Source organism: Chaetodon auriga, chromosome 2 (genome assembly GCF_051107435.1).
Source record: "Chaetodon auriga isolate fChaAug3 chromosome 2, fChaAug3.hap1, whole genome shotgun sequence".
Lineage (NCBI taxonomy): Eukaryota > Metazoa > Chordata > Actinopteri > Chaetodontiformes > Chaetodontidae > Chaetodon > Chaetodon auriga.
The window spans coordinates 3,257,820-3,279,184 of record NC_135075.1 but is presented as its reverse complement, the minus strand read 5'-3'; the positions used below and the strand labels follow the sequence as shown (position 1 = coordinate 3,279,184).

General features: G+C 40.5%; 1 protein-coding gene across 2 annotated transcripts; it reads right to left on the bottom strand.

The window, feature by feature from the left end:
• Window positions 1-30: 30 nt before the first annotated feature.
• On the bottom strand, window positions 31-20,029 carry stmn3 (stathmin-like 3). Of its 2 annotated transcripts, none has more exons than XM_076750143.1 (5): window positions 19,732-20,029; window positions 6,346-6,441; window positions 4,802-4,980; window positions 2,412-2,603; window positions 31-342 (listed from the first exon to the last, which is right to left on the bottom strand). In XM_076750143.1, exons 1-5 carry the CDS (start codon window positions 19,922-19,924, stop codon window positions 283-285), a joined length of 720 nt encoding a protein of 239 aa, XP_076606258.1. In that variant the 5' UTR covers window positions 19,925-20,029; the 3' UTR covers window positions 31-282. The 2 variants fall into 2 exon arrangements, with proteins under 2 accessions (XP_076606258.1, XP_076606249.1); XM_076750134.1 differs by having other exon boundaries at window positions 31-338; window positions 2,408-2,603; window positions 19,732-19,964.
• Window positions 20,030-21,365: the final 1,336 nt, after the last annotated feature.

Sequence of the window (21,365 nt, the reverse complement as noted above, 5' to 3'; positions counted from 1 at the left end):
GTTACTCTCAAAGTAAACCCAACACAGACCTTGTTTGGCTCAGGATTGGACTTTATTTCAGCTGTACTTGACTCTGCTATCAGAATATGTTTCTGGACTTCCAAATGTGTGTGGTTTAACAAAAATGAAACAGATGAGTAACATTATTTGGTGCTGATTTTATAGTTTGGGTCCTGAAAGGTGCACTGTAGGATAATATTGGTGAATACTGACAACAGGAAAACTTTGACGCACAGAAGATTTTTAAAATGATGATCCACTGCCAGTGTGTCGAACAGATCTTCAGCCAGAGAGGTCTGCCTGACGCTCCTTGTTCCTGCGTACTTCAGCAGCGTGGACTTCCTGTAAAATTGAGTAATAAACACATGATGCAAAATGAAACTTAAAGGTGATAAGAATGACAGAGGGTCGCGCTTCTGTGGAAAATGAAACTTAGAGGCACAACATTTTTTATCTCCAAAGACTGTAAACACAGTTGAGCGCTGAGCTGTTCAGGAAGATGATACAAGAACACAGAAACTTTGTGTTTCAGGAAGTCTTTCTGCTCTTCATGATCCTGCTTGTATTCAGAGATGTGTTTTTCTTGCTTTCAGCTTCTGGATGTAAGAAGTCTAACGCTGTGCATTCCTGAGGTGTTGGTGATTTAATTAAATGTCTAGTTTGTGGTCTGCAGTGTATAACCTCAACAACATAAGTACCTGCTCTCACCCACCACTTCTTTTCTGTTATCATACTGTAGTTAAACTGGCATTCACTCCAGTTTACAACCAGCAAGAATACGTGCATCATTTAGTGTGTGTAAAACTGAATGGAAATGAAGCTACTCATGTGTCTAAAGTGGAAGCATTTCTGAGTGATTCACCAACCTTGCTCATTTAATAATGACTTCAAACAGTATTCACTAATGTAAATATTAATTTTTAAGGCATTTTGATGGCATATACTGTAAGTGTTTTCCACAGAGGACATATTAACATGTCACAGTGGGAATAGCACAGGAATAAATGGTTAAATGAATGATGGCTAGATTCCATTTAGCTGCTTCAGATTCAGGGTCCTGGTGTTGTTCTTGCTGGTTCACTGTTGAACACTTGAATATACAATAGAGCAATCAATAATGTTATAGTAGGAAAAGCACAGGTGTTATTAATGTCAGTCAATGTCTGCTGTGAAAAAGGCTTCATAACTTTTCCTTCTGCTGGTGTTCTGCTCATGTAACGTTTGGTGCTTTTCATGTAAAACTGTCCCTTCAGTTTTGTTTTATTGACCTTCCTGTGACAACCATAGTTGTGATCTTACAGCATTTTCAGGTCTTTGGCTCTGTGTTACTGAGAATCTATGCTGATGTCTGGTAACAATGATGTCTATGGCAGGAAAAACAACACGCATCTTTCGTGTTATTTATTCTGAAAGTGCAAAATTAAACTATGTGTTCTAACAAAACTATACTTTCTAGTTATTTTTTGTAATTTGAATTAGATTTGATTTATTAAAATAGATGTAGATGTAAATGTACTGTGAATGTATTCTACATTATGGGAGCAATCTCCCTTCCATCCAAAATTAACACAGAAAACTGGTTAATGCCATCTCTGCACCACTCCTCAGAAAAAATGCTATATTGACAACACAACACAATAACCAGTGAACATTATATTGGTGCAAATATAGTCGCTGCTGCTGTCTGTCCCACATGACACCATTCAGACAGGTTGACAACATGGATTGCTTTGGAAGTATTGGGAGCAACATGAGTGTCGCAACTCTCACAAACTCCCACTCTCTCATTACCGTCTTAATGTCTCATTCATTAAATCATCATAGCATTTCTAAAATCTCCCCATTTTAGAGGAGTTGGCAGCTGGATTTCATTTCCTCTGAACAGAGCCAAAAAAATTTCCCCTGCCTCTAGTCTTCAGGCTAAGCTAAGGTAGTCAGCTGCTGGCGCTTCATATTTAGTGTACAGACATGTGAGTGGTATCAATTTTCTCCTCTAATTTTCTCTATCAATCCCAAAATTTCCTTTATGGATTACAGCTTTAAGCAAGTAGCTTTACTTGCCCAACCTTAAACATTAAGTTACAATGCTTGATCTAAATGTACCATACCATCAAAACTGACTTCATTTCTATTACTATTATATGTGTGAAAATGTATGTGAACACAATTCATATGGTTAAAAAAGGGATTATTTCAATTTGCACTGGTGTCACATAATCCAAATTTTGGGTGAGAACCATCTGTCAACTGTCACATATTTCATAACCTCAGTCAGAGTATGTTGGTTTGTGTGGGTCATGTGAGTGTATAAAATGAAGCAGAGCTTGCTGGAAAATAGAATGGTACTGTCCCTGAATTGATTAAAAACATTAGTATTAATTCACAAACGATCATAGAATGGGAAGACTTGCTTTTTCGTGCAAGCGCTGTTTGAGAGCGTTGAGGTGGGCCTCCCGGTTCTCCTTGTTAACCTCCATCTTTTGGATGAGCTTCTCCTCCGTTTTCTTGCTAAAGATGTTGTTCTCCTCACGTGCTTTGTGGAGAACTTCTTGCACACGTTCCCTCTTCTCCGCCAGCTGCTTTAGCACCAGGGCCTCCTGGGACTACAGCAGGGTGGGGGTTCATACATTTGGGGGGTGGGGGGTGTGGGGGGGGGGTGTTAATCAAAAAGGGTGGAGTCACCATAATGACAAAAGTGATTATGGCAGTGGCAATTGGGTGGCAGGGAGTATTCTGACGGTCAAATATTTAGTGCCCTGTAGAACAAAATAATGGTCAGGCTGTTTTGAAATACACTCCCTTATATGATCCCTCAGCAATTATCTGCTCTAATGAGTAATGATTAATTAATAATAATTATTACCTTCTGCACTGGAGAAAATTAAACAGGTATTACTTGTTCAGCTTGTTGACAGTACAAACTGTTCCGTGTCAGTGTCAGTGCCAAGTGTTTGCACTTGGCACTGTTTCTATGCACTATTCTATTCACTGTTTCTATGCAGCGTAACTGTCATTACACCATATTAATCCTTTAATTTTCAAGATAATTTTGACATAACAGCTTGTGGTGCATTGTTTTAACCCCCTTTTCTTGCATTTGTAGAGGATCGTGAAAAGTCTTATTTACTCCAACGTGATTTCATGTTGGCGCAGCAGGTAGTGCGCGTGCCTCACAGCAAGAAGGTTGCTGGTTTGAACCCTGGGTTGGGCAGGGCCTTTCTGTGTGAAGTTTGCATGTTCTTCCCGTGCATGCGTGTGTTCTATCCGGGCACTCCGGCTTCCTCCCACAGACCAAAAACATGCTCGTTAGGTTAATTGGTCTCTAAATTGTCCGTAGGCGGGTGTACCCTGCCTCTCGCCCATTGCTAGCTGGGATAGGCTCCAGCAACCCCGAAATGGGATGCGTGGGTAAAGAAGATGAATGAATGAATTTCATGTTGACACCCGATAATCAGTCTGACAGAGCAGACCTTAGAATGACGAGTTGGATGGAAGAACATGCTAGCATTCACTCCTTTAGAGCAGGATTAGAGGGATTTTATAAACTTATCTTGAGGTTATCTTTTTGAGGTTAAGAGACACAACTTAGCTGGCACTTTACAGCGTCTGGAATTGTAAGGTAGCCCTGCCAGCCACTGCACCTTCAGTGAACCTGTTCAGCATCATTCTCTCCAGAACTGTAGCATTCAAATGAGTCACACTATGAGCTCAGCGCTGCTTTACAACTGGCTTATGGATTGAGAAATACGTGATTACTGAAGCTATTTCTTAACACACCATTTGGGAGGTTTCATCCTCTGTAATCTGAGCATGCAGTCAAAATATAGCAAAGAGTAACACAACCTTCCAGCTGCTCCATATCCAAAACAACCAAAGGAATTAAAAGAATCAGAGCACTTGGAGAACACATTGTTCAGTTTTGGTATTCAAAATAAAACTGTTTTGGCTGTGACAGACATTGTCAAGGTTACTACGCAATATGTTCTGATGGCTACTGCAAGAAAAGCACATTAGGTTTAACATATGAAAGCTTTCTAGACATTCCTACAAGTGTGATTGTTGAAAATGTTTTGACAAGAAGTTAGATGCACTAATCGTATGGTGTGTGTTTTTTTTTTTAGAATTTCGGTAAATGTGTTTATTTGCCTCCACATAATGGTACAACAGACCAGTTAAAGAAGTAGCTGAGTGTTTGGGGAACTCTGTGTATTTTTATTTCTATTCATCCCCCTCACTTTTTAAAATCTGATTTGTGTCCCCTTGACTTTTACACCTCGCTGATTGTGGACTTCGGCCGGACTAAGCCTCCTCTGACAACTGTATCCATCCTGGTGGAAGATGTCAAGGTGGTTCACCTGGGCTGGGAACATAGGGACCCTCTGCAGGGAGGGCCAGAGCTGGCTCTACTTCCTGCAGAGGATTAGAGGCATCACTGTCTGCCAACAGGATACTGCAGATGGTCTATCAGTCTGTGGTGGCCAGCACTACCTTTTCTGCTGTCATGTGCTTGGGATGGAGTCTGGGTGCAAGAGACGCTGATTGGAGGAGGAATTGAGCCAGACTGTCTGGAGGCAGTGATACAGAAGAGGATGCTATCCAAGTTGGTTAGCATCATGAACAACATGCCCCACCCCCTCCACAACGTGCTGGTGGAGAAGAAGAACAGCTTCAGCCAATGACTTATAGCCCCAACACCTTAACACCAAGTCAACCTCAAATCACCTTTAAGTCAACTAAAATAAAAAGAGATCATCGGTGGTATTCAATCAAGAGACCATGCTGTGAAGACATATCTTCCTACCTTCCTTCTCTCCTCAGCGGCCTCCAGCCTCTTCTGGAGTTCCTCCAGGGAAATCTCCCTCCTTGGGGGCGAGGGCAGTAGCTGAGGGTGGCTTTTGTCCCCAGACTGATCGGGATCCTTCAGGATCACCTCAAACGACTGGCCTGACAATCGCTTGTTCAAGCCCTTCACCTCCAGGTCTGACACAGCCAGAATCCAGTACATACACCAAAATCAAAACACAAGTTAATAAGCTGTCTGTCAGGCACAAGTTTTGTCTTTCTTTCTTTATCTCTTGCTTGCTTTCTTGTATCGTATCAGAGCGATGGAGATACATTTCATGACTGTGTTGAGGACCTTTGCTACATGCCATTCCCCATCTTTCTCTCAACCCATTTTCTCAATTTCTAATTATCTTTAAATTGTTACCAATAATTAAATTGTTATCAAATTATTACTTAAAAACGAGTTGAATAAAGGCATAAAAACGATTAAAACAAATGACAGCAGGAGGAGGTGAAAGGGCAGGCCTTTTATCAGTAAGGAGCTGTGAACATAGTTGGTAGTAATCTGTACACATAAAACCAATGAACTTGCAAGATACAGTATCTAATTGATAAGAGTGGTAATGACATGGCCAACAGGCCACACACCCTGTACGAAGTGCAGTAGAGCAAAGACAGCAAAGAAAGCACATAAAAGTGCTTTGTTACTCACACACTGTTAGATATATCTGGTTACACAGTTGTTTGCAGATTGAAAAATATCTATGACTGAAAAAGTGTGTAGTCATGTGGGTAAGTTTTATACATGAATATTCACATCATATTCTTGTAAAACTGAAAGCAAAGCTGAACAAACAGACCACTGTATGTTAGTTATAGAAAGTGAATGGTCTTTTGCTCTGTTACTACACTTTCTAGACATGGTCTAATTGACAGGCCATGTTTTTTTTCTCTATGTTAGCATTAGCTAGTTCAAGGGACTTTACTCATGGACTGCTTTAACAAATGTTCTCTGTAAAATTTAATTTTTCATTTTTTATTACAACTTATAAGCAAGCTGAGCTAAACTAAGCAAACCAAAAAGCAGCAGCTAATGTGTGACAACTGCTGTTCATTTTTGTACCACGTTTAAATATGCGTCATGTATTGTTTTTGTTTTACCATGCTGTACTATTTTCTCGCTTTCGTGACTGTGGTCCATTGTTCATGTGGGATGCAAATTAGATCCTGTTCAGACGCTGAAAAAGGGTCTGAACAGAAGTTTGACTTTTCATGATCAATTGATACTACCTGAAACAGAAGTTCACACCAGGTTAAAAGGACACCAGCATATTTGGACAGAAGTAGAGGAGACAATAAATCAGTCTATTTCACAAGGGTGTACTGCACATAACACTGTTTCTTCTTATGTAATCTATGGACACAATGAGCTCTGTCTGTGGCATGATGGGAAGATAAGACCCTGTAAGAGGTGAAGTGAAGACCTTAATCTGAGATGATAGACAGGCTGACAGACAGACAGACAGACAGACAGACAGACAGACAGACAGACTGACTGACCTCCATACTGATAGAGGCTGTTGGGATGTGGCTGTGTGTAGAAGCAGGAGCAGAGCAGAGACAGCATGGACATCTCCTTGATTTTGTCCGTGTAGGCTGTGACAGAGAGACAAAGAAACAACGTTATGTCTGAAAACATCTGAAAGCCAGCCAACTTATTGGGACAGAAAAGAATGTGGTCACTTCTGCAGGAAATTTGGTTGTGCCAACACATGTCCCTACGGAATATATGGAGAAAACAGGTCCTGGATTATGAAGATCCTGGAAATTCTTGGGTAGAAACTGAAACCTCTTTTATCCTTGTAACACCTTTAACTGAAGTGATTATATGTATACATGAAATAACACACAAGCCAGAGGCAAAACCAGAGAGGGTGTCCTTTCAAGTCCATTCATTTCTGTATCAGGACACCTTGGAATGCGTGTCTGACTCAAGGATAGGTCCATTTCACCTGTGAAAGTTAACAGCTACCAATGGTTTAGTACAATATGTTGGTTAAACTGTTGACCAGAACTATGTTTTATGTATACTGTTTGCATTTTTTTTATAGATGAGTTTCAAAGTAATCAAGCAAATTTGAACATTTTAATTTTAATAAAGTGGGGAGACCATTCTAGTACTGCAGAAGAGAAGAGCACAAAAGATGACGAGCACCAGTCAAACCTCAAACAATGAAAAAATACAGAGACATGAAGAAAATATGGCATTTCAGTTTGTTTCATGTATTAATGTGAGGAAGTTAAGATCAGGTCTGTGTGGAGCGACAAGGAGACGAAGCTTGTCCTCCACATTATGATTTTATCAGTCAGTTACACAAAACTGGAAAGGAGAAACATTTTTTGCAACACAGTTTCCGTGTCATGACGTTAACCTGGGTGAATTTACATCATTTGAATATCTTGCTCTTGAGCTGAAAGCAGAATTATCAGTGCTCATCATTACATTGTATCCAACAAGATATTCATCGCTGTTTATGCAGGAATTCTCAGAGCTGATCGCACTCGGTATCAGTAGCTATGACAGATTAATCCTGAATGGTAACCTGAGTATTCACATCAACAATGAACCTTTTAGCCTCTTTGTTTTTAACCAGCTACCAGTAGCTTGACAAAAATCAGTCTGTGCGGTCTGTATATTTGACTTTGGAAATCAAACTATGTTTGTTTGTTTGTTTAGACTTGTTCTGCCTACTCTGAAGTTATTCCAAACTCCATGTTTTGCTTATCTACTACTGTAAATAAACCTATTAGTGGTTATCAAGCAGCAACCTCCGCAGCTGAAAAATAAAGCTAACAAACTTGAGGCTGGCTCCAAAAGCATATCAGTCTCCACAGAGCCCCATATTAAAATGGCCAACTTTACAGCTGAAATAAACATGTTTACAGGCCGCTACAAATGGTAAATAGACTGAACTCCTGTAGTTCTTTTCTCGTCTGACGATCACTCAAAGTGTTTTTACAACACAAGTCTGCATTCACCCATTCACACACACATTCATACGTGGCTAGGCCACCTGCTCATTACCAGTGTTATTCATTCACACTCACACACCGACGGCACAGCGTTGGGAGAAATTTGGGGTTCAGGATCTTGCCCAAGGATACTTCAACATGTATACTGCTGAGGCCAGGAATCAAACCAATGACCTTCTGATATGTGGATGACCGCTCTACCTACCGAGTGCCACAAAAATGCTTTTGGTGTCTGTGGCTAATTTCCCTATTTATGACAGCTGTATGCAGGTAAGTTAACTCACTCATCTAAATTATATTCAGGCTTAAAGTTTTGCATAATTATGGGCATGGCCACTTTAAGTGACAGCTAGTTGGTAAGATTTCAACAACCATCCTTAATTCGGTCTGCCTCACTTCCACCCACGCACTGTTTTTGGATTAGCCAGGAGTTTAGTGGAGTCACACACTGCCAAGAATGCAACTGTCACTGTCTCTGAACTTCATGATGGCTCTTCAGAAAGCTATGGAGACATCATGGAGACTGTGTCCATGTTTTATGTCTACGGTGGTTCTGGGACTCGGGAATGATGGCATAACAGTATGGAATATCAAAAAATGGCCAAGCCAATATATACATTTGATAAAGAATGGCTATAATTTGTAGAGGAGGAAGTGACATTCTAAATGATGAAGGCCCCTGTCACATGTGAGGCACTGTAGTGGAACCAGAGGAACAGGTTTGTCTTGTCAGCATGTAGGTTTAGGTGCTGTGCTTGCCATTGTTTACCTGCCTATCAGCTTCCTTGTATAATACACAGTTGGCAAATTGCCCTCAAATACTTCAGTAATGTAAAAGTAGAAATACATGATGGAAAATTAGTCCTGTATTGAAGATACATAAAGACACTCCTACCCATGATATTGCCACTGCACCTTATCAAGAGCTTCAGTCATGACCTCATCCCTCTTGTGAATGACTGTCTTGTCTGTCGATGCACCAGTTCTGAATATCAATTTGGCAGATGCAAAGAGATTTTTTTCTTTTCCTATTCTCCATGAAGTGTTGGTTTATTTAGCAATGGATCATATATTACTAGCTGTTCTGGACTGTGAAATTGTTATTTGTAAAGAGACTGGTAACTACAGTTGTCAGATAAATAATAAAAAGAGATCAAATGTAAAATATTTCCCTCTGGAAAGTATTAATAGAACTAAGATTAGGCAACAACCATGAATTTGAGGTCCTTATCAGTTGATGTGGGATTTAATGGTGCATGTTCCCAAACCACTTTGCATGTGGTAAAACTACCACAAACTAAACTGACACACAGTGAAGATCAGGGCCTCTGGTCACTGGCCCCATGGTGCCTGGTCAATACTCCAGCTGTGATACTGGGTAAAGTAAGCTACTAACTACTTCCTTCCTGACGGTCAAGGCCCTGAGAGTTGGAAGAATTATTTAAAATCCTTAGCTATGTTGAATAAACAAATGATAAATGAACAATGAAAAAAAAATAGTTTGAAGAAAGCCTTCAGCATCCGACAACTCCAGCGTCGTCAGTCCATGGCCTACCAGAAACTCCAGAGTAACATCCTGTCCTCGCCTCTAAACTACTGTCCGATCTGCTCGAGGTCCAGTCTCCCAGCGACAGGTGAAACCACCGCGATGTGCATTTGCCACACACAATCAGACCGCCGTCCTTCTTCAAACATATCTGAGTGGACAGTAACTCGCCTGAAGCTTTTCTCTTGAGTTCCTTTGGGGCTTTTATTGAGGATCCCAGAACATCTGAAGAGGCGGCTCCCCCACCCCGAGCCTCAGCTCCCTGGTTCCATTCCATCTCTACACCGGCAGCTCACACCGGTGCATCGTCACATCCCATCATCCATCCACAGCCCAGATCTCTCCCTTCATCCTCTCATCCCTCACCCTCTTCCCCTACTCCGTCATCCCTCTACCCTCATCCCTCCATTTCTCACTCCTTCATCCCTCACTCCTCATCCCTTCATTACTCGACCCTCATCCCTCCATCCACTCATTCCTCAATCCCTCACCCCTTCATCCCCTCACTCCTCATCCCTTCATCCCTTCATCCCTCCTTCCCTACACCCTGCCTTCCCTTCATCCCTTGACCCTCATTCTAATGTATCATCATTCATCATCTATGCTCTTCTCCATCCATAAAATGCATTAAACCATTCGAAGGCTCTATCTTATCTGCATGGTCTTTGTCAGTGAAGCGATGTTGAAATCGTGCTTCCCTCCCTTCTGTCTCAAACATTCAGCCATCAGTACTGTTTGTGTTGTCTTTGTGGTGTGGCATGAGCTGTTCTGGGCTTGGGGGTCTGGCTCCACTAATTCATGTCTGTGTTGTCTTTGCAGTGTAGGATTACCTCCTGCTTGCTGCGTTTATCATTGGTCATCTGACTCAATCAGCTCTGGGCATTTTGTTTCAGTATCTCCAATTTTTGACTCTGTGCTGTGAGTAATTCGAAATCCTCCTCATCTATTTTGTCAAATGAATTTTCAACATCTGATATGCTCCCTGGTGTGACAGATGAATTGTTTGGTATAGGTGCATACCTTACACTGTGCTTATAGAGCTGTCCTTTTAAGAATTGAAAAGATCCAATGTTCATCAGCCCTACTTCACTTCTATGGAGACTACAACTTCTCTTTCAGTTTTGTAGAAATTTCTTACTAGCCTAAGCAGTGTTAGTCTCTAGTATTGATACCAGATAATTTATTATTCTACACTGTAGCTCAGCCTTACTACACCATGTGTATATGTGTATATATGTCATTTCCCCTCAGCTCCTCTCTACTGAGTCAATGATAATCACACCAATAAAGCTGTGACATTTCCCACCATAAAAACATGGTTGACACCTCTATTCATTTCAATCAACACATCGTCAACAACAAAACGAAATGACTCTTTCATAAACATCCTGCAAAACACAGCCTTGTGGTCAGGAACACAGACACAGACACAGACACAGACACAGACACAGACACGCACACACACACACACACACACACACACACACACACACAAAAACAAAACAAAACAAACAAAAAACCCTGATGAACCTGTTCCCTACCTTCAACTTACAAGAAATGTGAGCAGGAAGTAAGACAGCAGAAAGCATGAAACATGGTGAAAACTTTCCAAGCTTAGAGCTTCTTCATTGCATTATTTTGACGTCACAGCAACTGCAAACACCAACGTGTTCCACAAAGAGCAGAATCACCCAACTTGGCAGTTCCCCTCAGCTCTCTGGAGCTTTTTTGTGTTTTTCAGCTCACTGTTCTGGTTTTATGGCCAACAACTATACTGTTTTGTTTCAGTGTCACTGCTGTAAAGAGCGAGATATTCTTCTCAGTTGGTCGAGAGTGTAGAGGATACTGGAGTTACAGTCATTGTGTGGCCACAAAAACAACTCCGCTCTCTAACCCTAACTCTAGAACTATGTTATGTTTAGGTTAATGTGGCTCTGTGTCTGCTGAGTAAATAAACAACTGATGTTAATATGCCAAAGTTTTACACTTATTTTACTTTAAAACATTACATTACGTCCAAACACTAATGTCACTGTAAAGATAAACATGTACCTGAGGTGTAAATTGGTCAGTTATCACATATGGGACACATAGACCCAACACCTGTCTTCACTAAATACCACTGCTGAAAGTTTTGCACTATTCCACTAATCAACAGATGTTGGTGGCCATACATGACAAAAGCAATGTGCCAGCAAAGAAGCAGAAGAGTGGCAGTTAACAAACATGTACATAAACAGTGCAAGATTTAAAATACACAATAATCTTTTAAAAATTAGCTTTGCAAATGTTTTATGAGGATGGCATTCATGCGGGTACATAGTATGTATGTACCCGCACATATGTGTATGTACTACATACACATATGTGCAATGCTGAATGAACAGGTTATGAATGTAAACAGGTAAACAAAGCACGTGATATTGTTCAGTTGTTCTATTCAAAATAGGAAGTCAGACTGGTGCTCATACATCAAACATCATCTCACATTATTTCTGGGTATTGAAATAGTCTAAATTATAGCAGCTACTTTCTCCTGCCTTTTGAGGTTTCCAAGTAACTGAGCCAAAGTACAAAGTAGTGGAACCATCAGTTCTGATGTCTGGAAGCTTTTATTGCGTGACTAAAACTACAGAAAGGCTGTTATTTTTAGAAAGATTCTGAATTATTAACATGAACTTCAAAATCGCTTTCTGGTCCCTCAGCCCTCTGGGGTATTTGTGTGGTGCTTGCTGCTGTCTTTGGATGAGCGTTTGGCTTCTGGAGTGAGTGAGTTTGCTCTCTGTAGTAGCTAATATTCCCACTGGATATGGATGCACATGCCCCAGTGTCTCCAAAATCAATAATGAGACTCATGAGGAGGCAGCTCTCCTGCTGTTGGGACTGAAGCAGTGTTACTCATCACAAAGGCTGAGCTGCTTGTATTTTTTTTCCACGGTGACCTGTCTGCTCCTGTTTACCCATCTGTGCTTACACTAATACAGCAAGACAGATATAACAATGGCAGGAACCAGCAGACTGAAGGAAATACAATAAGAATTTGTCATAAAGTGTTGGCAGCAAGAAATATGACTGTGAGCAAAAAAGACACAACTTTTGTATGACGATAGTTTTTTGTTTTTACAAAAAAGTTTTCATGACTAAAGTCTTTACGACTTAAATCAAGCATTTTGATGCCATTTGGAGTTTTACTGTGTTTTGTGTGCCCTTGTGGAAGATTGTTGGGGTGTAGTGCAAAGCTACTATCTCTATATGTGTCTGTTTATTTCACAGAAATATCATTACAAGGATTTTCCCCCACTCCACGTACTCTGAAATCACTGACTAACACCTCTGGTGAAAATGCTGAAAATTGATGACGGCATCTGTTCACTTCATTTTGACCCCTAAAAGGTCAATCTGGTGATACCAAGGAACCTTACTAAGATACTTTAACAAATGTTGTCCTTTCTTTTGCCAGCCATCTGCATCTACATTTATTGTAATGAAAAAAGAAAAGTAAACCTGGCAAACAAACAGAAATGTGAAAGCTGGCAGTGATCTGTTATCACCTTCAGATGAAGGCTGTACAGCTCGTTAACACAACATAAAGCACGCTCAGCAATTATCTGACTCTTTGAGAAATTCAGTGCAGTATTTCATTTAAAGTACATCCTGTTTCTGTGGGTTCCAGGGCAGAGGCTTCATAAATATTTGACGTATTAAACCATCATTAGAGGCAAAGCCTGCAATGATGGCATCAGCTCCAACCTGTTTACTCCAACCAAAAAGGAAGAACCGGTTTCTGCATATGCCACCAACTGTTTGTTTTGTGTTCATATTCAAATTCTAACTGAGACTGTTCAAAGGGAATACAGTTACCTTTCAGGAACTGTGCTTTTGCACTGAGCAACCATTAAATGTATTTGAACCAAAACGCAAGCATAAATGAATGAATGGTACTGTGTGTCCAAGCAGCCTCAACTACAACAAATCTAGCAGTGTCAGTGATGGTGTTACATGACTTGAAACATTAGCAAATGTTGATATGACAGCCGCCAACAACACGTCATCAGAGCAGTGCTGTGCTGTGGTTTAGGCCAGTGTGTGAACTATAACATGGCTCTCAGGGGAGCGGGGGGGTGTTACAGCCACATGCTACAGGTCTTCCATTCTCTACACTGCTGGCTGGTCCAATGAGGCGGGAGAGAGGGGCAGGTGGGGTCAGCATTATGACCGCCCTCTTCCTCTGTTGAGCCGTTAACCCATTCTTCAGCACCTTCTGCTGGCTTGTCCTGCGTTGTCATCCCGGGCATTGTACTGACAGCAGTCCTAGCAGCATGTGTAGCATCAGTGTTGGTCAAGCTAGCATTTGCAGTAGAAGAAGCCCCCGGCTCTGGTTGCTCTTTACAGTCGATTGGCTTCGATTTTTTAGTAAACGGTGGAGCCAAGCTCCCCCTGGCTCCACCGTAGTTCGCACCATGGTTTAGGCTGCATGACGTTTCATGCTGAAAGCGTGAGAAGTCACGCAAGTCGGTCAAGAGTTCTTCTTCTTATGGACTCATACGAGGACTCGTTGAACAAGTACTTAAGAGAAAATCTGTGAATTTGTATGATAAATAAATGTCACAAATGATCTTAAATCACTTGTATGTTCCATGTAAGAACAAATCTGTTTGTATGACTGGTTCTCACATGAGACTCATTGAGTTTTGATGTGTGTTTGCTTATAAAAAAACAAAAAAAATTCACCTTAAAGGCACCTTATAGGGTGCTTGAGAATAAAGTATTTCTGACCAGTTTAAACAGATGCTTGTCCTAGGCTGACCCTGCTGTGTAATTTGTCCTTGTCTCTCTCTGTACCTTGGCTGCAAAAACAAACTAGTCCCACAGGCTTCTTCCTGTGTGTGTGTGTGTGTGTGTGTGTGTGTGTGTGTGTGTATGTGTGGATAAGATGCAGTATGTGTTTCATGTGTGTTGATAAGCCTAAAATAAAAGACAGTCAAGGCCCAAGGGGATGTTGCCAAGGTGACACCATGTAAGTTCTGTAGGCGAATAGTCTACCTGTCGACCACATGCAAAACACCTGCAGTAAAATATGATATGTCAGTGTTTCTAAATATATGGTCTGGGTCCAACCCTGCAGGCCACGAGGAGGATTCCAGCTGGTCCTCAATAAATAATGAGTGTCATAATTTCATTAAATGGAAATGAGCTCCATGACAAAATGAATAAAATGACTGTTATCTTTATCTCACACTCTACCACACTTAAAGACAGCTTAACAGTTCTGCACCACATCAACAACTCATAGGTTCTTGGACCTAAAGCTTCCCATATAGTGGTTTAATGGGTGTCAGTTTGATGGTCTGTCCTAGTTCCTAGTTCCCCCCATCCCTCCCCCTTTTTTATTATGTCTGCACCACAAGAACCCAGAGTGATCGTAGTTCTTAGAAGGCCAATTTGAGGGACTTTTTTAGCTCTTACTTCAGAGTAGGTACTCTCCCACCACAAGAGGATCCTTGAGTGACCAATGTGACCTCATGGGATGCCCTCTAAATAGCACACCCCTTTTAAGAACCTTTTGCATGTCACGCATTTTAAGCTTTTCATGTGTCATTTAACATCGTCCACACTGAGCTTTTTGTGTGCCATTTAACTCTGTCTGCATTTTATGAGTTTTGGAAGTGCAGGAAGTCAGGTGACCTTCATCATTCGCCATCATATTCAGGTGACCTTCATCGTCTGGTGTAACATAAGTGTATGGTGATTGGTCAAACATGAGCCAATGCTACACGGGCTTCTGCCATTTCTAAAAACCTGTATAAATTGTTATGATGAGAGATGTTTCTATTATTCAGTCTACCCTCAGTATAAGTCAGTATAAGTAAACAGCAGCACAAACTGCAGCCTCCAAAATGACAATACAATCAACAAAAGGGAAAAGTGAACATATTAATCTTCATGAAGGGAGGATTTACTGCAGGACTGTTGTGTCAGACTGCATTTGAGGTCATTTGGACCACATTTGATGTTGAAACATGCCCTCTGCTGTTCACATGTACTTACTGTATAATGTACAACACAGTAAATGTGTGATAGAAGCACCAAAGTATGGTTGGTTTGATTCAAAGTGCTGAGTCTTACTGAGTTATACAATCAAGTCCTGAGGGCTGAATAAAAGATGAACTGACTTGCTAAAATGGATGTTTTCTACTGTCATGTTTTTGTTGAGAAAACCTTGAGAACTTTTCCAGTTGCAGGCCAAATTTAGAAAGGTTAAGTTATGATGTGCCTTTGTGAAGGTTTTTCCGACTTAAAACGGGACGTTTGTTTAATGCCTCAGGTTTTACTGACATGACAGGAAGAGTGGGATTTGTGCATTCACCACAAGGTCATTTATTATTGAGAGGTTCATCAGGATGGATGCATTAGTACAGCGTTTCAACCACGTGCTTCCTCATGCAGTCTCACCCAGCCACACAGCACAGAAGAAGACTTTCTTTTTCATAGCGAAATCAAATAATTTTGAATCTGCTGCAGTCAGCAGCCTGTGCTCTCCTGCCTACAGAGTGGGTGAAGCAGCCACACCACATTAGTAAATACTTTTTATATTGTTATTGTATACAAGCCATATACAGTAATTGCCCATCTGCTCCATTAAAATCCAAATGAAGCCAAAGATACAGCCACTTAGTGGCTTCTCAGTTTTTATTGCCAATTAAAAGAAGATGAGCAAACAGGGGTGGGAAGAGTAAGAGGGTTTATATGACCTGAGCTGAGAAATAGTCCATATTATACATCAACATCATACTGAACATTATTATACACACTGGACTCTATGAGCTTGAGGCTGAGGGTTATTACTGGATTTGATTGCACCTAACTGTTGCTCTGCATCTTGTAAAGTTAATTATAAAACTGTTACATAATTTCTCTTGAGAAAAATAACAAATTGTTTATCCAGATTAAATGTCATATATGTCTAAAACAACAACAAGTGAATATGTGAACGAGTCTACTTGGTGGAAAACTTGGTGGCAATGGATACTTCTGTATCATTTGCCAGATGGCAGCAGGGTGAACAGGCTATGGCTGGCGTGGGTATCATCTTTTAGTATTCACCTCAGCTCCACTGACGTAGATACAGTCTGTTTTAGTCTCCTTTTTCCTAAAATCAGCAATCACCTCCTTGGTTTTGCTGATGCTGAGCAGTACGTTGATCTCTACGTACTTCTCGGCAAGATTGTTAATTTTTTGCGATATGAAGTTTCATCATAGTTTGTAATACGCAAACATCACAACAACATCTCTCCATGTTGGGGATTGCAGTCATGGGCATACATTGTGAACAGAAGGGGCTGAACACGGAACCCTGTGGAGCTCCAGTGTCCACAGGGTTCCATCTTTACTCCAAAAAACACTGTGCTCCACTGTCTTATCTTTGACTGATGTTTAATTCTAGCTTTGGGAGATAATAATAATAATAATAATAATAATAATAATAATAATAATAATAATAATAATAATAATAAAAATACAAATTATTTATTTATTTATTTATTGAGGCCTGGAGACCTCAGCCAGATGGCAAAGGGCCAGCAATTTCAGCCCCTTCAGCTGACGTGTTTGGTTTGCGTGATTAAATCCTGCTCATGCCAAGCCCTGAAAGCACCAGAGAAACAAACATGTCAAATGAAATAATTCATTTATTTATCTCCCAAATGTGCTTCTTGGGGGCATATAATATAACAGCTATAGAATATATGGCTAATGGTGAGTGCCCTCTGTAAAGTCAGTCCCACTGAGCAGGCAGCTCAGAGGAGTGTTTGGATACATGAAGCACTACACATCATTTCATCACTGTTGGTCTGAGGTAGAGTAAGGTAATTGTTAGCTACGCTCCACTGTACATTTACCAGCACAGTCATCTCTGTGACTCTGTTGAATCCTCAAAATGGCTGACCTGTGCACCAGAAGATAGTATTATTGTTGTAATCAAATCTCATTTCAGAGGAGGAAAGGCAAATGTGTTCATTATTCACGTTGAGACTCCTTACTGTGAGCTGCCGGCATAACATGACATGTGACTTGTCATCTCTTCTTATTTCTACTTCCAAGCAGCTTTCTTCCTGCTGTGCTTTTCCTGCGGAGGCTAGACATCAGCTGTGTGTGTTCATCAGGGAGGCACATGAAGTAATTCTCAGAGGGAGACACAAGTGAGACAGGGCGTACACTCACTCACAAAGCCAAAGAGCATGCAGTGTTTGATACATTATTCATGAGTTAGGTACAAAAGAAAAAACTAAATTCTGACAAAAACAATGCTGTGCTGGCATTTTAGAGACATATTTGATAAATATACACTTCAATATGGCGAATATGAGGAACTGGGCTGGACAAAGACTGACACTGGCAAGGATCTTGATGATGAAGATGAAGGAGAATAATATTAAGAAGATGAACTGATGACAAATGATAGTGCATGGAGAAAATGATGGAAATGAGTATTCAACCGGCTCCTCTGGCTGGACATGACCCCCCAATGACCTTACGTAGAACAGACAGAAAGCATGTGGAGCACAGTGATCTTAGTGTTTCTATGTTTTATGCTGCTTTTCTTTGAATTACCTTTGTGTGTGAAATGCCCTTGTCTACTCCAAAGTGCTCTGCGCTTTATGATCTTATCTATGACTGATTTAAATTTAGCATCTTTTAAGGGGGACATGATCTATTACTGATATGAGACTATCGAGTCAGACTATCAATGTCATTCCAATTATCCAGTGATGCTCTGACTCATCATCTTATGCCACCATTTGGTAAAGACTTCAAACTAGCCCGTTCTTTACTTTTTGACCAAATTCATGCAGACTGCTCCACCCTCCCATCAACCTCTGTAGTGCTGAGAAGCGAATGTTAGCATGCTAACATGCTAGACTCAGATCGTGAACATTGGAAACCCTCTTAATGTCAGTATGCTAGCATTGTCATTGTGAGCATATTGCCATATTAGCATTTAGCTTGAAGCACCACTTAGCACCATAGTGCAGTCTCAGAATCTTGGTTTTATTGTTTTGACATCTGTTTCAGTCCCTGCAGACTGGTATACATGTACGATTAATCGAATGATTACACAGCTGCTTGGCTCTGTAATGACAGGGGCATTGGTCTTCGTGTATAATTAGCTATTTACTGCTATGATACATGCCAGGCTGAGTCCTCGGGCTAGATAAAGATGGGACTTAAAAAAAAGATTCATCACACATTTCTTGTGAATTCACTCGTTCATTTGTACAACCTTGATTCCAGAAAAATTGGGATGCTGGGTAAAACATAAACAGAATATGATAATTTGCTAACCCTTTTTGACATAATCAACTGAAAACAGAACATAGACAATACTCAATGTCACTTTGTGAAGGCATGATTATATAAAGGACATTACCACATGGGCTTGGGAACTCTTAAAACTTTCCGTGAACACAGTTTGTCTGTAAATGATTGCAGTCTGTTTTAATTTTGTTTTGTTTTCTATGTTTTACAACTTTTTTGGATTCAGGGTTAGACCATCACAGGAGAAAAAGATTTTGCTTTGCTTACATTAATGATAAGTTATTTGAATTGGTTGGTGCTGCTTTCCTTGTAGTCAAATATGCCTCAGATATACAAGACAATGTGCTAAATCCTGCTTTTAATACACTATGCATTAAAATGCAAACAGATTTTGTTTGGTTATTAATTGTCTGAACATTCTGTGTGAAGTGCGAGAGTACACAGGGACAAAACACATCTCCACTCCTGAGTGCTATGTTAGCAAAGGTCACAAAGGACTTAACATGTCTGTATAAGATTACACAGTGAGTAAAATGAAAGCAGTAAAGCATCTGATGAAATGACTGTAACATCCGTTACTAACTTTTTACCATGTGATTTTGAGTACTGACTAACATAGCATGTTATGTGATAATTATCCCAATATTAATTTTGTCCATTTTGTCCGTCCTTACTTGCTGTATAAAGTCATTGGCAGTGTGTTCAGTGTGAATCTGTGTTTTACATCTGTGTCAACGAGTGGGCATTAACTCAGCAGTGGTTCCATATTACTGCAAATGAATGGTCAATAACCTGCTCTGTCGAATCTCACTGCGTTTACGTGTCCATATGGGACTCTGGGAGGGCCTCTTATCTATGTCAGAACCACAGTACAATGAGAAAAGAAAACCACAGTTGCCATGACAATTACACAGATACACAGAGATCCTCTCAACCCTCAGCATTAAATAGACTTAAAACAATACAGCCCCTCCTCTATCCCCGCCACACACACAAACATATCCGCACAATTTCAACGAACCAAAGAGCTGGTGTGGAACGAGTCGTTTTACCTGATACTGTGCTGGTCATTGTTGCTGACAGTGGAGAGGAGGAGAGAGCCAGAGGATGCTGCTGGATGGAGGAGGAGAGAATGTGAAGGAGTCGGAGAGAGAGGACGAAGACGAAGGAGGAGGAGGAGGAGGGAGAGAGAGAGAGAGAGAGAGAGAGAGAGAGAGAGAGAGAGAGAGAGGATAGGCTGGGCATGTGTCTGTGCCCTGAATGGTGCAATGCACAAGTCTGTGTGAACAATGGGCAGCCAGTGGGACTTGATGTGTGTGCGTGTGTCTGGTGGGAAGGAGGGTGCACTCTGGTGCTGGCAAGGGAAGACGTGGGTGGGTGAGGCAGTGGAGGGAGAACAGTCACATGAGGGATGTAATCAAATATGACTACGACTTTTGAATTCCATGATACCTGTTTTTGTCGAATACTATTTTAAGTCTCAGTGACGTATTTCACAATTCTAGTGACGAACATGACAAAATGATCTCTGAGCATTAATAAGTTTGTCATTAAACCTCATGCTGACAGTCTGCTAAAGAGACTTGTGTTTCACATTCGCTAGAAAATTGATCGTAGCTATGGAATCCCAAAGTCATCAATATTAAAATAATAAGTACAACATGAAATAGCAAATTGAGCTCATTATTATGAAATGTTATGTCATCCTTCTTCTTCACAAGGAGTTTACTGCAGGTCTTTTTTGTTTGTGTTGTTTGAAAGACAAAGCATGATCACATGATGTCAATTCTGCTCACTCACTCTTCATCACCAGCTTTAATGCTAATGTGACATTTATGACATTTATAAGTGTGAATTGTCTTTATAAAGAAGCTGCTACCTTCAAGATACTGTCGGTTGTTGTTCCTTTGTTTTTTTTACTCCTAGGACTTATTTCCATCTCACAGGACTATCTGACTAAAATTAAGATTAAATAAAAGAGAGAAATAAAGAAATCTATAAAAAGATTACACAAAGTGAAACATTGAATTTTCCTGATTTTTCTGCTCCTGTTTTCTTGATCTTAACTTTGAAAGGTGGCTGGAAAGTTTTGCTAATGTTAACTGTTGTCGAACTGTAGCTAATGGATTCTAAAATGTTGTTTTAAGCTGACATAGTTCCTGATCTCCCTCTGGATTTTCACTATCCATTGTCTTTTATGCTGCTGATCAACCGGGAAGCAGTGAAACGATATTGCTTTTTCAAGTTCCGTGTTCATACAACCTGTAACATAACTAAGAACAACAGCAGCACAACATTCTCCTTCTGATAAAAACACTTGAGCTTCCCAACCTAAGCGTGACTTCAAATGAAAATAGCTGCCATGTGAATATAGTATATTCCAGGTAAATGGTATTGGAGTCGCTGACAATTGAGCTTTTTGCATCCTTGACTTCACTGATACTGAAATACTTATATGTACCTTAATATTAAACAACTGCTGTTAAAACACAGCACAAAATACCAGACTGAACAGCGATGCATGATGACACAAGCTGATATTTATGTTGCTGGAATGCCTAGTATAATGAAATTTCACATTTCCACGCAACCAATCGCAGTTAACAAACAAAAACCCCATCTAGGTAATGATAATGTCATTAGCTTCCATAGCCTGATAGACACAGTCCTGGGTCCGGTCGTGAGG

Coding starts and splice junctions, on each gene's coding strand:
- stmn3 (XM_076750143.1), bottom strand. CDS start 19,924: ATGCCCAGCCTATCCTCTCTCTCTCTCTCTCTCTCTCTCTCTCTCTCT. Junction 4,981..6,345: donor CAGCCTCTATCAGTATGGAG/GTCAGTCAGTCT, acceptor TGGCTGTGTCAG/ACCTGGAGGTGAAGGGCTTG. Junction 343..2,411: donor AACAGCGCTTGCACGAAAAA/GCAAGTCTTCCC, acceptor TCAATTTTACAG/GAAGTCCACGCTGCTGAAGT.